At 38.2% G+C, this 13,293-nt stretch overlaps 2 protein-coding genes across 3 annotated transcripts in view; one reads left to right on the forward strand and one right to left on the reverse strand.

Moving 5' to 3' along the window:
- The first annotated feature begins 660 nt into the window (after positions 1-660).
- On the forward strand, positions 661-3,684 carry LOC127427468 (putative glutathione-specific gamma-glutamylcyclotransferase 2). The gene is made up of 3 exons (XM_051675099.1): positions 661-1,141; positions 1,268-1,303; positions 2,707-3,684. The coding sequence occupies exons 1-3, from the start codon at positions 1,007-1,009 to the stop codon at positions 3,079-3,081; spliced, it is 546 nt and encodes a 181-aa protein (XP_051531059.1). The 5' UTR covers positions 661-1,006; the 3' UTR covers positions 3,082-3,684.
- Positions 3,685-7,548: 3,864 nt separating this feature from the next.
- The window catches only part of LOC127427459 (proteasome activator complex subunit 4B), a 33,666-nt gene continuing 27,921 nt past the window's right edge, over positions 7,549-13,293 (reverse strand). For both annotated transcript variants that reach the window (XM_051675078.1, XM_051675077.1), the window contains 8 exons: positions 13,114-13,245; positions 12,708-13,002; positions 12,439-12,567; positions 9,212-9,367; positions 8,953-9,115; positions 8,480-8,613; positions 8,224-8,362; positions 7,549-7,692 (listed from right to left, as the gene is read on the reverse strand). In XM_051675078.1, the coding sequence (XP_051531038.1) occupies positions 8,228-8,362; positions 8,480-8,613; positions 8,953-9,115; positions 9,212-9,367; positions 12,439-12,567; positions 12,708-13,002; positions 13,114-13,245 (1,144 nt within the window). In that variant the 3' untranslated portion in view covers positions 7,549-7,692; positions 8,224-8,227. The remainder of the gene's footprint in view (positions 7,693-8,223; positions 8,363-8,479; positions 8,614-8,952; positions 9,116-9,211; positions 9,368-12,438; positions 12,568-12,707; positions 13,003-13,113; positions 13,246-13,293) is intronic.

Here is a 13,293-nt window from a genome sequence, read left to right on the forward strand (position 1 = left end):
ATGAACATGGTACCTTCAGGTGTTTGGAAATTGCTCCCAAGGATGAACCAGACTTGGAGGTCCACAATTTTTTTTTTTCTGAGGTCTTGCTGATTTCTTTTGATTTTCCCATGATGTCAAGCAAAGTGGCACTGAGTTTGAAGGTAGGCCTTAAAATACATCCACAGGTACACCTCCAGTGGACTACAATTATCCTATCAAAAGCTAATTGGCTAAAGGCTTGACATCATGTTCTGGAAGCTGCTTGAAGGCACAGGTAACTTAGTGTGTGTAAACTTCTGACCCACTGGAATTGTGATATAGTCAATTAAAAGTGAAACAATCTGACTGTAAACAATTGTTTGAAAAATTAATTGTGTAATGCACAAAGTAGATGTCCTAAACGACTTGTACCTTAATTACTACTAGAATTATTGTTAGTACTGTAAAATTATAACTAATGATAAACTAATATAAGATCTCGTTCAATCTGTGTCAGAAGCTTTTTGCCATTTTGCTAAGATTTTCTTTTTTGATGACAGTGGTGAAAACAAGTAACTACAGTCCTAACAGTAATGCTATGGTAGAAATTATGGTTACCATGGTAAATAGCAAGGGTTTATTTTTGTAGCATGTGGTTTACTGACTTTTATTTTGAAAAAATCGTCTTAGCATGCTTCGGCTAAGCAGCCAGTTTATACCTCTAAATAGATGTACGCTACAATTTTACGTTGATATTTTTATGTAAGTACGTCAGTAAACGATGTAGTTTCATGGCAACTTGTAAATCAATCAACCGTCACCAGATTTAACATGCTGAGCGAGTGAAATCTGCAGTTTGATTTTTCCGTCTACTAGATCTGTTATTGTATCTGCCTGAGAAAAGTGTCGATTGGCTTCATCTTTGATTTGTGATGTGTACCAATCATCTCTACCACCTAAACCAACCCTGGAAAGGTACCTAACCAGACACATCAGTGGCACACAGGGCCACGAAAGGCTGTGAGCTGTCAGCAGAGCTGGAAACATGTGGGTTTTTGGTTACGGATCTTTGATTTGGAAAGTTGACTTTCCATACGAGGAGAAACGTGTTGGTTTCGTCAGAGGGTTCAGTCGCAGGTTTTGGCAGGGAAGCATCGATCATCGAGGAGTGCCTGGAAAGGTATGGACTCTATTATTCATTATGAATGTCTTACGAGTTGATCAAACAAGAGAGACTGGTGCACAGTCATGATGACTGTGCACTTAATTACCTTTTAACACAAATCTTATTTTCTTTGTATTTCAGCCTGGGCGAGTGGTGACATTAATAGAGGATCATCAGGTAATTTTACGGATTAAAGGAATATACCGGGTTAAATGCAAGTTAAGTTCAATCGACAGCATTTGTGGCATAATGCTGATTAAATCACAGTGAGGCATTTACAATGAAAGTGAATGGGGCCAAGTTTTTGAACAGATTCCGACGGGGAACACAATTTGATACAACACCGGCACTGATTTCAAGAGAACATGGCCGATAAAATGCCGATATGTAGGGTGACCATACGTCCTCTTTTTACGGCTTTAGTTGCATTATGATGTGCATCTGGTCTAATACTTAACTGTGTGCGCGCGCATATTTGCATTGCTTAAATCCCTCTTTGTAAGTCCCGCCTTCTCGCACACCAGTTGGTCGATTATAAGAGGCTTGCAGCAACTATTGGCCAAATTCCTGCCTGTCAATCTCTCCGCGAACGCGTGAAGCCCCGTTCTGTTCGGCATCAAACAGTTGCTTGACAGTAGCAATGCCCTAACAAATTGCAAATTTACAGAAGATTTGTACAAAAATTCCCATGCTTTCGTCCAGGTCGAGATCCGTAGGAAGCAGAATGTATGACATGTAAAGCCGGCACTTATGTGTCAGTTGCTAATAAAGGTGCAAGTGATTTAGAAGCACACATTAGCTCTGCGAAGCATAAAGGGTCAGCAAAAGGTGAAAGTTCATCAGGTAAATTAACGGACTACTTTTTGTGACCAGGTAAAATTATCACATTGCTTCATTTTCCATGGCCATTCAAAATAATAGTAATAGTAAATGAAGGTACAATCATGGCATCAAATATTTTATTTTAGTACATGGACATTCAAAAGAATGTTGGAAATTTTTATTTAAATATATTTATGTTATGCTAATAGTGTGTCTTTATCACTTTATTAAAGTTTGCATTCATAGTAACACTGTTTTGAACCCTATTATTCCACCACACCCCAGTGGCTATCCCCCGGCGAAAAAAAAAAAAAAAAAGTGTCCTCTTTTTGGAAAACCAGAATATGGTCACCCGCGAGATGTTCACACAGTTCAAATTTTCTTTCAAAATTATAATATTTCTATATAATATTTAATCAAATAAAATCTTATATTGTGTAGAATATAGGCATACATTGTTATTAAATATAAATTCTACTCAATAATTGCTCGTTAACTCTTATATATTTGAAAAGCGATAATGTGCACTTTGAATTTCAGATTTTTACTAATCTAGCCAAGCAAGCAATGTTGGCCAAATAATCGGCCTGAGTGGATGTTGGACTTTCACTATTTAAAACGTAAACAAGTTTTACTGAGAGGTTAATTTGACGTGTTGTTAGTATGTACTGTAAGCTGTTTTTTAATTTTTTTTATTTACAAACTATTGATTAATCCAAAGTTTTCTTTCTACTCATTTGCACTCCACTTGCCTGCAGGGTTGTGTATGGGGTGTTGCTTATAAGTTGCCATCAGGCCGAGAAAAAGAGGTAAAAGAATACCTAGACTACAGAGAAAAGGGTGGTTATGTGGTGATCAATGTTACATTTTATCCCAAAGATGAAGAACATAAACCAATGCAGGACACTTTACTCTACATTGGATCCTGCAACAACCCAAATTACCTTGGCCCAGCGCCTTTGGAGACAATTGCTCTACAGATTGTCAAGGCTGTAGGTCCCAGTGGCAAGAATACAGATTACCTTTTTGAGCTTGCTGATGCCCTTCGGCAACTAGTACCTGAAGATATCGATGATCACCTGTTCTCTTTGGAACGCCTTGTGAAGGAGCTACAGGAGGAGAAGCTGGAGTGATCTGCCCTAGTCTACATTGTCCTTAATCTTCTGAAGAACTCAAGAATTTAGTCCACTTTTTAAATTGTCAGTTTATCAACTATGACAGCTGATGCAATTAAAAAGGGATTACTTGAATAGATAAGCAGTTCTATATAGTTTTAAATAGATAAACTACTACTGTTCTGTTTTTCCAGATATGATTATTTAACATGCTGTCTTTGCTGTTTTAAACTTGGCTTTAATGTATGATCTGATGTGACACGTCAGAACATTTGTCTTGTGTTCTACATGAATCCAATCAGGAACTAAATGGATTACAGTATGTTTCATATTGTATTTTAGATGAAAGTTTGTCATAACCGTTACGTCCATGAAAACGTAATTGAGGCCGATTTATGTTACTCAGGATGCTTGAATGTTATGCTCCAAAGCCATTTTGTCTTTAATTCCTATAATTAAGCCATGGCAATTTATCAAGATGGACATATGAACGTGTTGAATCTCATGAAAACACATTTCACCCCAAAATCACTAGAAAAATATTTGGGGGTTAAAATTATATTTTGCATAAATAAAATTAAGCATGTTTTAGGATCATTAAATATATTTGCATTCACATTATTTTTGATTCTAGCCACTGTAATTGCATTTATGTTCTTTACATGCTTCATGTGATTTACCCAAGCAGAGCTTTTGTCTCAATGTATTCAAGGTGCACTCAGTAACTTTTGTCTTTGTCATCTTAGACTTGCATTGACAGCTAGCAGCTTGAATGCAGCATAATTTAAAATCAGTACTTTTCAGTTTCAGGTGCCATTGTAGAAATGTATTATTCACAGTCAACCATGCATAATTTGTTTATTGACACTACACCATCAAAGTTGTAAAATTGGCTATAACTTTACACAGAAAAGGTTAGTAAGTGATTTTATCACACATTGCATATGTCTTGTGGCTGTACTTTTGAAACGGTATTTTAATGTTCAAAAATTGGTCCCCCATTCACTTCCATTGTAAGTGCTTCACTGCCTCCTCGATTTTTGCTCTTTTTTATTATTTTTTTTTAAAGAAAAAAAGCAGCAAGTCAAAATTAATTTTTTTTGGTAATCAATATTATGCCACAAATGCTGTCGATTGTGCTTAAATTGTTTTGAACCTGGAAAATTTCCTTTAAGCAAGTAGTATTTGGCTGGTCATGTGATTCTAACATGGCAGCCTTCATCTGCGGACCCTCTAAATGTAGAATAAAAGGTTACTGATATGACTGGAGTCTTCATTTTAATGTGTGGTCATGCTTTCCTGCATATATTGCACAAATTCATTGTCTTTAGAAGTTAAACCTTTTAATGAGGAAACAATTACTGAGTGCACCTTTAAGGAGACTTCATTGACTTTACCAAAGTCTGTTCTTGTAGTGACATTATTACAATTGTGTGCACTGTATTGTATTGACAGATCACCACTTTGTTTCAACATGTAAAAGTTAATATAAGTGTGCATATAAAGAAATAGATACAGTGAGGGAAATAAGTATTGAACGCGTCAACATTTTTTCTTTCAGTAAATATATTTTTAATGAGGCTATTCACATGAAATTTTCACCAGACATCAGTATTAACTCAAGAAATCCACAAATGTAAAGAATTCACAACATTAAAGTTATGTGTAATAAAGTGGAATGACACAGGAAAAAAAGTATTGAAGATACTAAGAAAAAGCAGTTCTCTAAGGCAAGGAACCAGCTGAAATCCGTTAGTTAGGAAGTAATTATACCTCCTATCTGTGCAAATTAATATCAGCTGGGTTAGTAAATTGATGGTCTATAAAAAGGCTTTTCATTACCATGGTGTCACAAGAAACATCTCATGATGGGTAAAAGCAACGAGCTCTCACAAGACCTTCGCAACCTCATTACTGATGGAATCGGATACAGACGTATTTCAAAACTTCTGAATCTTCCAGTAAGCACCATTGGGGCCATTGTCCGCAAGTGGAAGCAACATCACTCCATCATCAACCGGCCATGCACAAGAGCTCCTCGCAATATTTCTGACCAGGGAGTCAGAAGAATAGTCAGAGTAGCCCAAGAGCCAAGGACCACTCGGAAAGAGCTCCAGAAACACTTGGAGGCAGCAGGTATCATCGTCACAGAGAAAACAATAGGCAATGCACTCCACCGCAATGGCCTCTATGCACGCTCACCCCGCAATACTCCATTACTAAAGAAAAGGCATGTCGAAGCTTGTGTAGTCTGGTCAGACGAGAGCAAACTTGAACTTTTTGGCTGTCATACTACACACCATGTTTGGAGAAGAAATGGCACTGCACATCACCCTAAAAACACTATACCAACAGTGAAGTTTGGAGGCGGAAGCATCATGGTGTGGGGCTGTTTTTCATCGCATGGTACTGGCAGACTTCATATAATTGAAGGAACAATGAATGGAGCCCTTTACCGGGAGATTCTTGAGAAGACTCTGCTGCCATCCACTAGGATGATGAGATGTGGGTGGACCTTCCAGCAGGACAATGATCCAAAGCATACAGCAAAGGAAACTCAATTGGTTTCAGAGAAAAAAAAAATCAAGGTGTTAGAATGTTCCAGTCAATCACCTGATTTGAATCCAATTGAACATTTGTGGAAAGAGCTAAAGATCAAGGTTCACAAGAGGGCCCCCCGGAATCTTAAAGATTTAAAGACAATATGTTTAGAAGAATGGGCCAAAATCACACCTGAATACTGTGGCCGATTAATTTCTTCATACAGGAAGCATCTTGAAGCTGTCATTACAAACAAGGGCTTCTCCACTAAGTATTAAATAAATTTCAGTTAGCGTGTTCAATACTTTTTTCCTGTGTCATTCCTCTTTATTACACATAACTTCACTTATGGACTTTAATGTTTAGAGTTAATAGACTAGCCTCATTAAAAATATATTTACTGAAAAAAATGTTGACGCGTTCAATACTTATTTCCCCCACTGTAGTAATAATAGTAACAATGACTTTGGTATATTTATTATTGGACCTAGATGAAAGATGGCAACAGAGAGGCCTTGCATTTTCATTTGATATAAACAATACATTTATTGGCCTTATGAGTAAAACAAAGCAAGCATCTAAAAAAATAAGAGAAAAATCACTGCAGTTTTGGCACTAAGCTAAATTATGGTTCTGTTACGTTCACTCCAAAATGTAGAGCAGAACTAACCAGAGTATAACCTGAAGCCCTTACTGGCTGTGTGTTTGAGTCAAAGGGACATTCTAATGTAGTTCTGCAGCTGGAGTAAAGGGTGACAGAAAAAAAAAAAGTGTGATGATAGTTGCATGCCAATAAGAAGCAGCTCAAAACATGATTGACTACAAACATGCACACTCACACCAACATGCAAATGTATCTTATTGGCTTCCATGACAGGACAGACACTCGTACGAGACCGTTCAGATCTGTTCAGGCTGTTCTTGCTAGCAGAAGTGTCAGTCTTTTATGCATAGATAAATGCATATGTACAGTACATAAATACATACATACACATATATAAATACACAGAACAAAACCCTGTTATGATGCCTTGTGAGCAGAGTGCTATGGAACACTACATGTCTGCATCTCAGACACTAACAGCTACCTTCAAACACACATACTACAAAAACATTACAGAACATAGACTTGCATCCTTATGTGATGGTAAATAATAAAGGCTCAGTCAAAATATATTCTTTGTCTGAGGTTCTTGATGCCAGTCTAGCTTTGCACAACCATCGCAACACTTCAATTCTGGATATTTCCGTGGCGCATCAGATTGCCATGTAGGTTTTAATATACTGTACCCATTTAGGTCTCACGGATCAAAAGACGATGGCATGCCAATGATGTCTCGAGTGTATCACTCAACCAAGAATCACATGCTTCTAGAACTGCTGAGGTGTTTACTGAAAACAAAATGCTTTAAAAAAGTATATTTTCCAGTTAAATCACAAAAAATGTTTTAGTCTAATCGAATTTGGTGGCCGCACATTCTATGTAAATACTTGAAATGTTTGAGAGGTAAAAATATTTTACACTTTCGATATGAAATGGATTAAGTCGTTGGGCTATGGAAGACCCTATCTTCAGATGCTCAGTTCAGAGAACATGACTGGGAAAGAGAGGCTTGTGTCTTGGTATGGGGGGCAATCCACAGGCATTCAGTCTTTCATCACACGGTCCAAGAAAAGAAAAATTCTATCTGTACAATAATATTACAGACTGCAGGCCATACATCCCTGCACTGGTAAACCTTAAATATTAAGTATAGTTGAAATGCAAAAATATGGGCTAGATATATACATACAAACAGTACGTACAGAGTATATTTATAGGTCATTAATCACTCATCCCATGTCTGCGAACTCCATACAAATCCTTCATGCCTACACATGCCGCCGCCTCCTCTCCTCCCATGTGCTCCTGGTTTACTGGGCTCTTGGGTCTAGGTTCGAGACGCTATAGATGCTGTTGCCAGAGCTGAACAGAGCATCTCTCGTCCTCCCATTAGATCCTCATGAATGCGCAATATATATTTTATTTGTTTGAATACAAAATGTAAAAAAATAATTAACTAAAACCTGTAGCAACATTGTCACAACCTAAAAATAAATACAGATAAAATATGCATCAGGTCACATTAACATAACGGAAAGAACATTCAAAAGCAGCTTCCATTATCAAGTTATTATGGCAACATACAATAGCTAGCCAATTAAATATTTTAGAGCAGGGCATAACTAGAAATAAGCATATTCATAATTGAAATTTCCATGACTTTTGAGACTATTAATTTGGTCACACTTTAAGTGTCCATATTACTGTGTATTTACTGTGTAAGGTAAATGTAATTGCTGTGTAATTATTTTTTAGGCCTGATTGTACTTGTTTGTTTTTGCAATAGTAATTTATAATAGTAACATGTAACACGTGAGCGTGTGTAACACGGACACTGTAAAATAAAGTGTTGCCATGACTGTTCCAGGCCTGAAAACCACTATTTAAAAAATTCCCTGATATTTCCTTTTTTTTTTTTTTTTTTTTTTTTTTTTTAAGTCTGTGGGACCCCTGCAATTTGTGATTATGAAAACAACATCAGCTGTTACTTTTGAATGAGTGGCTTTGTTCCATACCTGTCTATGCATAGTAGCAGGGTGACACAAGAAGGTCTGTGAGCACCACGAGCTGGTCATCCGTGAACTGCTGCTTGTGTTCCAGCCAGTTGTCGTGATGAGTACGGCGGAAATTAGACAGAGTCTTTTTCACTGTCATCTAAAGCAGAAAAAGAGAAGCTTGTATTGATTTTTAATAGATTCAGTGGTCCCTAAGAGCGAGCTGCACAGAAGGAGACAGAAAGCAAATGTGTCTCTGTTGTGATGACTGGTATACCTCGATAGGCTGTGTGTCATTGAGGTGTGCACTAAGATCCATAAGGAGCTGAGGCATCCAGGTAGGGACATCATACGGACTGGATAAGATGCAAGCACTGAGTCCAAGCACTCCTGCATGACGCCGTACAAGATCTGAGAACAGACAAACAAACATGGATCATGCCCAGGGGCGGCTAGTGCTTTTCAGGCATGAAGAAGCACAGATGTCACTTATCAATGACAACTTCTGTACTTGGATCTTGAATCAACTAAGCTAAGGAACTGCATTTTTACAATAAATAAAAATAGCAATTTGTACATAAACATCATTGCTGCATTTTTTTAAATGAAATTTTAAGGGAAGATGTGCTTCTCATGCAGTCTTAACACATCAAGGCTCTTACATGTTGCAAGCATGTGTGTTACTGATGTGCCATGGCTCCGACATAAACATAATTATAGCACTAAATGAGTTTAAAGGGGGTATCATACCAACTGAAGGAATGGTGTCCACCACAGAGCCCAATTCTCTTTTCCTCTTTTTGGGCAGTCTGGTTTTGCAAAGAGCCTCAAAGTGAGTCTGCATGGAAGCATCCATGCTCAAGAAGTTGCACTGCAGGAAGCCACTGAGAGTGGTTGCGGCCATCTCCCTTACCTGAGGTACAGAAAAAAGATAGATGCAGGTTTATTAATGAACAGGTGCGTTAAACTGAATGATGGTGCCAGCATGCCAATGTGACACAGCACGTACCTCCAGCTGCTCGTCCTCTAGTAGCCTAATGACCAGTGCTCTAACGTCCTGAACAGCCTGACTGGTGCTCAGTATGGTGAACAGGTTATAAAACACCATTATCTGTAGATATGTCAGCACGGAGTATCTTGCATGCCAGGAGCCGCTGCCAGCACTCTGAAAATGCAACATTAATCTCATTATTCTGGAGCAATCACAGTAACCACTGAGCATAGGCCTGGGCGATTTTTTCAATTAATTAGAATTTGCATTTTGACACTATTTAAAAAATAAAAATAAAAAATTAATCGAGGAATCAAGGTTTTGCATAAAAATATTAGCAATTGTTATAGATAGATACGTTATTGGCTTGATGGCGCCCCCTATCTGATTAGCTGCACATGTGTGCGTGCTCCAAATAAACGTAGCAGGTTAACAACATTGAGACTGATATAAAAAAAACCACCGGTAACATTACCAGTACGATTGTACAATGTGATGTTTAGCTCAATTTCGTCCATCATGCATGTACATCATTCAGCTACAACATTAAAATCACCTGCCTAATATTGTGCAGGTCCCCCTTGTGCCGCCAAAACAGTGTCAACCCACATCTCAGAATAGCATTCTGAGATGCTATTCTTCTCATCACAATTGTACAGAGCAGTTATCTGAGTTACCATAGACTTTGTCGGTTCGAACCAGTCTGGCCATTCTCTGTTGACCTCTCTCATCAACAAGGCATTTTCGTCCGCAGAACTGCCACTCACTGGATGTTTTTGTTTTTGGCACCATTCTGAATAAATTCTAGAGTCTGTTGTGTGTGAAAATCCCAGGAGATCAGCAGTTACAGAAATACTCAAACCAGCCCATCTGGCACCAACAATCACCATGAGATTTTCTAATCAGCCAATTGTGTGGCAGCAGTGCAGTGCATACAATCTTGCAGATACGGGTGAGGAGCTTCAGTTAATGTTGATATCAACCATCAGAATGGGTAAAAAATGTGATATCAGTTATTTGGACGTGACATGATTGCTGGTGCCAGATGGGCTGGTTTGAGTATTTCTGTAACTGCTGATCTCCTGGGATCGCTATTTATTGCTTTGTTCTGTGACGTGTTCCAAGTGTACAGCATCTATAGACAACATTTGGTCAGTGATCAATTTGACAAACTTTGCAAGTTGAATTGTATTAAGTAATTTCACATTGCAGCGCTGCTCAGCGTGTACTACTACAGCATATGCCCTGGACTTGATTGACAGAGTTTATGATAATACATACAAATTGTTTGATATAAAATGAGTACTTTCTAGATCAACTTGATCTCTAGATATTGACTTCTAGATAACTTTCTAAAAAGACTTGGTTTAGATCAAAATTAATACCTACATTGGCTAAGAACTATTTTGCAGTTTTTGTATTTTATACAGTTATTTCTCAACATCTGGGTTTATTAGATCTTAATTTATTTGACATTTACCACTATGTTGACAGTTTCCTGTGTGGTGCAGTTTTTTGTGCATTTTTCTTGAACACTTATAATGAAAAGAACTTTGATTTCTCTAACCAGATTGCCTTGCATTCTAATAAAGAACATGCTACTTGAATCATGTTGGAGTTACTTTTTAGTTGAGTACATTTAAAAGTTGAAAAATCGAATTGTGAAGCATCCTCAAGTTTGAAAAAACAACAAGATTTTATTTTTTTGCCATAACGCCCATAACAGAGCATACTGTGTGTGTGTGTGTGTGTGTATATATATATATATATATATATATATATATATATACACAGTTGTGCACAAAAGTTTGCATACCCTGGCAGAAATTGTGAAATTTTGTCATTGATTTTGAAAATATGACTGATCATGCAAAAAAACTGTCTTTTTTATTTAAGGATAGTGACATATGAGGTCATTTATTATCACATAGTTGTTTGGCTCCTTTTTAAATCATAATGATAACAGAAATCACTCAAATGGCCCTGATCAAAAGTTTACACACCCTTGAATGTTTGGCCTTGTTACAGACACACAAAGTGACACACACAGGTTTAAATGGCAATTGAAGGTTAATTTCCCACACATGTGGCTTGTTAAAATTGCAATTAGTGTCTGTGTATAAATAGTCAATGAGTTTGTTAGCTCTCACGTGGATGCACTGAGCAGGCTAGATACTGAGCCATGGGGAGCAGAAAAGAACTGTCAAAAGACCTGCGTAACAAAGTAATGGAACTTTCTAAAGATGGAAAAGGATATAAAAAGATATCCAAAGCCTTGAAAATGCCAGTCAGTACTGTTCAATCACTTATTAAGAAGTGGAAAATTCGGGGATCTCTTGATACCAAGCCAAGGTCAGGTAGACCAAGAAGGATTTCAGCCACAACTGCCAGAAGAATTGTTCGGGATACAAAGAAAAACCCACAGGTAACCTCAGGAGAAATACAGGCTGCTCTGGAAAAAGACAGTGTGGTTGTCTGTAACAAGGCCAAACATTCAAAGGTATGTAAACTTTTGATCAGGGCCATTTGGGTGATTTCTGTTACCAATATTATTTAAAAAGGAGCTAAACAACTATGTGATAATAAATGGCTTCATATGATCAGTCATATTTTCAAAATCAATGCCAAAATTTCACAATTTCTGCCAGGGTATGCAAACTTTTGAGCACAACAGTGTATATATAGTTGAAGTCAGAAGTTTACATACACTTAGGTTGAAGTTATTAAAACTCATTTGATGATTTAATATTAGCAAACTATAGTTTTGGCAAGTCATGCATGTCACAAGTAATTTTTCCAACAATTGTTTACAGACAGACTGTTTCAGTTTTAATTGACTATATCACAAATCCAGTGGGTCAGAAGTTTACATACACTAAGTTACCTGTGCCTTTAAACCGCTTGGAAAATTCCAGAAAATGATGTCAAGCCTTTAGACAATTAGCTTCTGATAGGAGGTGTACTGAATTGGAGGTGTACCTATGGATGTATTTTAAGGCCTACCTTCAAACGCAGTGCCACTTTGCTTGACATCATGGGAAAATCAAAAGAAATCAACCAAGACCTCAGAAACTGAATCATATCATACATATTCCTTATCTTACCCCAGACTTAGCAGCCACTCAAAGTACAGCAAATGATCAGACTGTAAACCTCAACTTATGTAGGATCAGCCAAGGTCAAATTCAGCTTTTAAACAGATGTTCTGATCTGAGAGGTTGTGTCTAGCGTGGCTGATGCCTAACCTCATGTAGCACACTCAGTACTACAGGGATCTGCTCAGGATAGAGAAGCCCCTGAGACATGAGGGACAGACAAGTCTTTGCGTCTCTCTTTAGCTCATCATAGCTGTCGTCGTTTTCTACAGGAGCAATCTGCAAATGAAGAGAAACAGGCAGAGAGTGGAAATCAAAAAAAAAAAAAAAGAGCCACTTAGTGCACTCCACACAAATGGATAAATGATGAGATACAAAGAGCATGCACTAAAGACAGACAGACAGATGGCATGCAAGACCTTAAAGAGCAGGGGCAGCAGCTGTAGTTGCTGGGGTACTGGAGTGGAGAAGGAGCGCCCCGCACTGGCCATCTGCCACTTCAGAACTGTTTTGAGAAGTTTGATGGCCTGGGTCCTCTCGTCCTGCTCTCCCACTCCATTCTCCTCCACCACGTGGTTCTGGATCTCCTCATCTCCCTCAATCAGGGGCTTCAGTTGAGACAGGATCCTCTCTGTAAACTCTGCAATGTGGGGGGACTTCGTAGGCAGAGTGTGTGGCAGGGTGACGTCAATCATGAAAATGTACGTCAGCACGCTGCAAATGAAGAGAGTGTGACAAAGTGTAGATTCAGGGGATCTGTCTGCTTTTGTTAAGAATTAAGGTTTGAGGATTATTAGACTACTGCAATTCCAGTCCCAGACCAACCTGCCAATGCGCTCTCTCACATTCTTATAAACCTGAGTGAGTTTTGGCTCCAGGTAACTCAGCAGTCTATGCAGCAGCTCTGGGACCCTCCATTCCTGCTGTGCCAGACCACCCTGCAGCACATACAGGTGACTACATAGAGAGAGAGAGAGAGACATTCCCAATGTAAGCATCAAATAT

The sequence above is a fragment of the Myxocyprinus asiaticus genome, chromosome 36 (assembly GCF_019703515.2).
Source record: "Myxocyprinus asiaticus isolate MX2 ecotype Aquarium Trade chromosome 36, UBuf_Myxa_2, whole genome shotgun sequence".
Lineage (NCBI taxonomy): Eukaryota > Metazoa > Chordata > Actinopteri > Cypriniformes > Catostomidae > Myxocyprinus > Myxocyprinus asiaticus.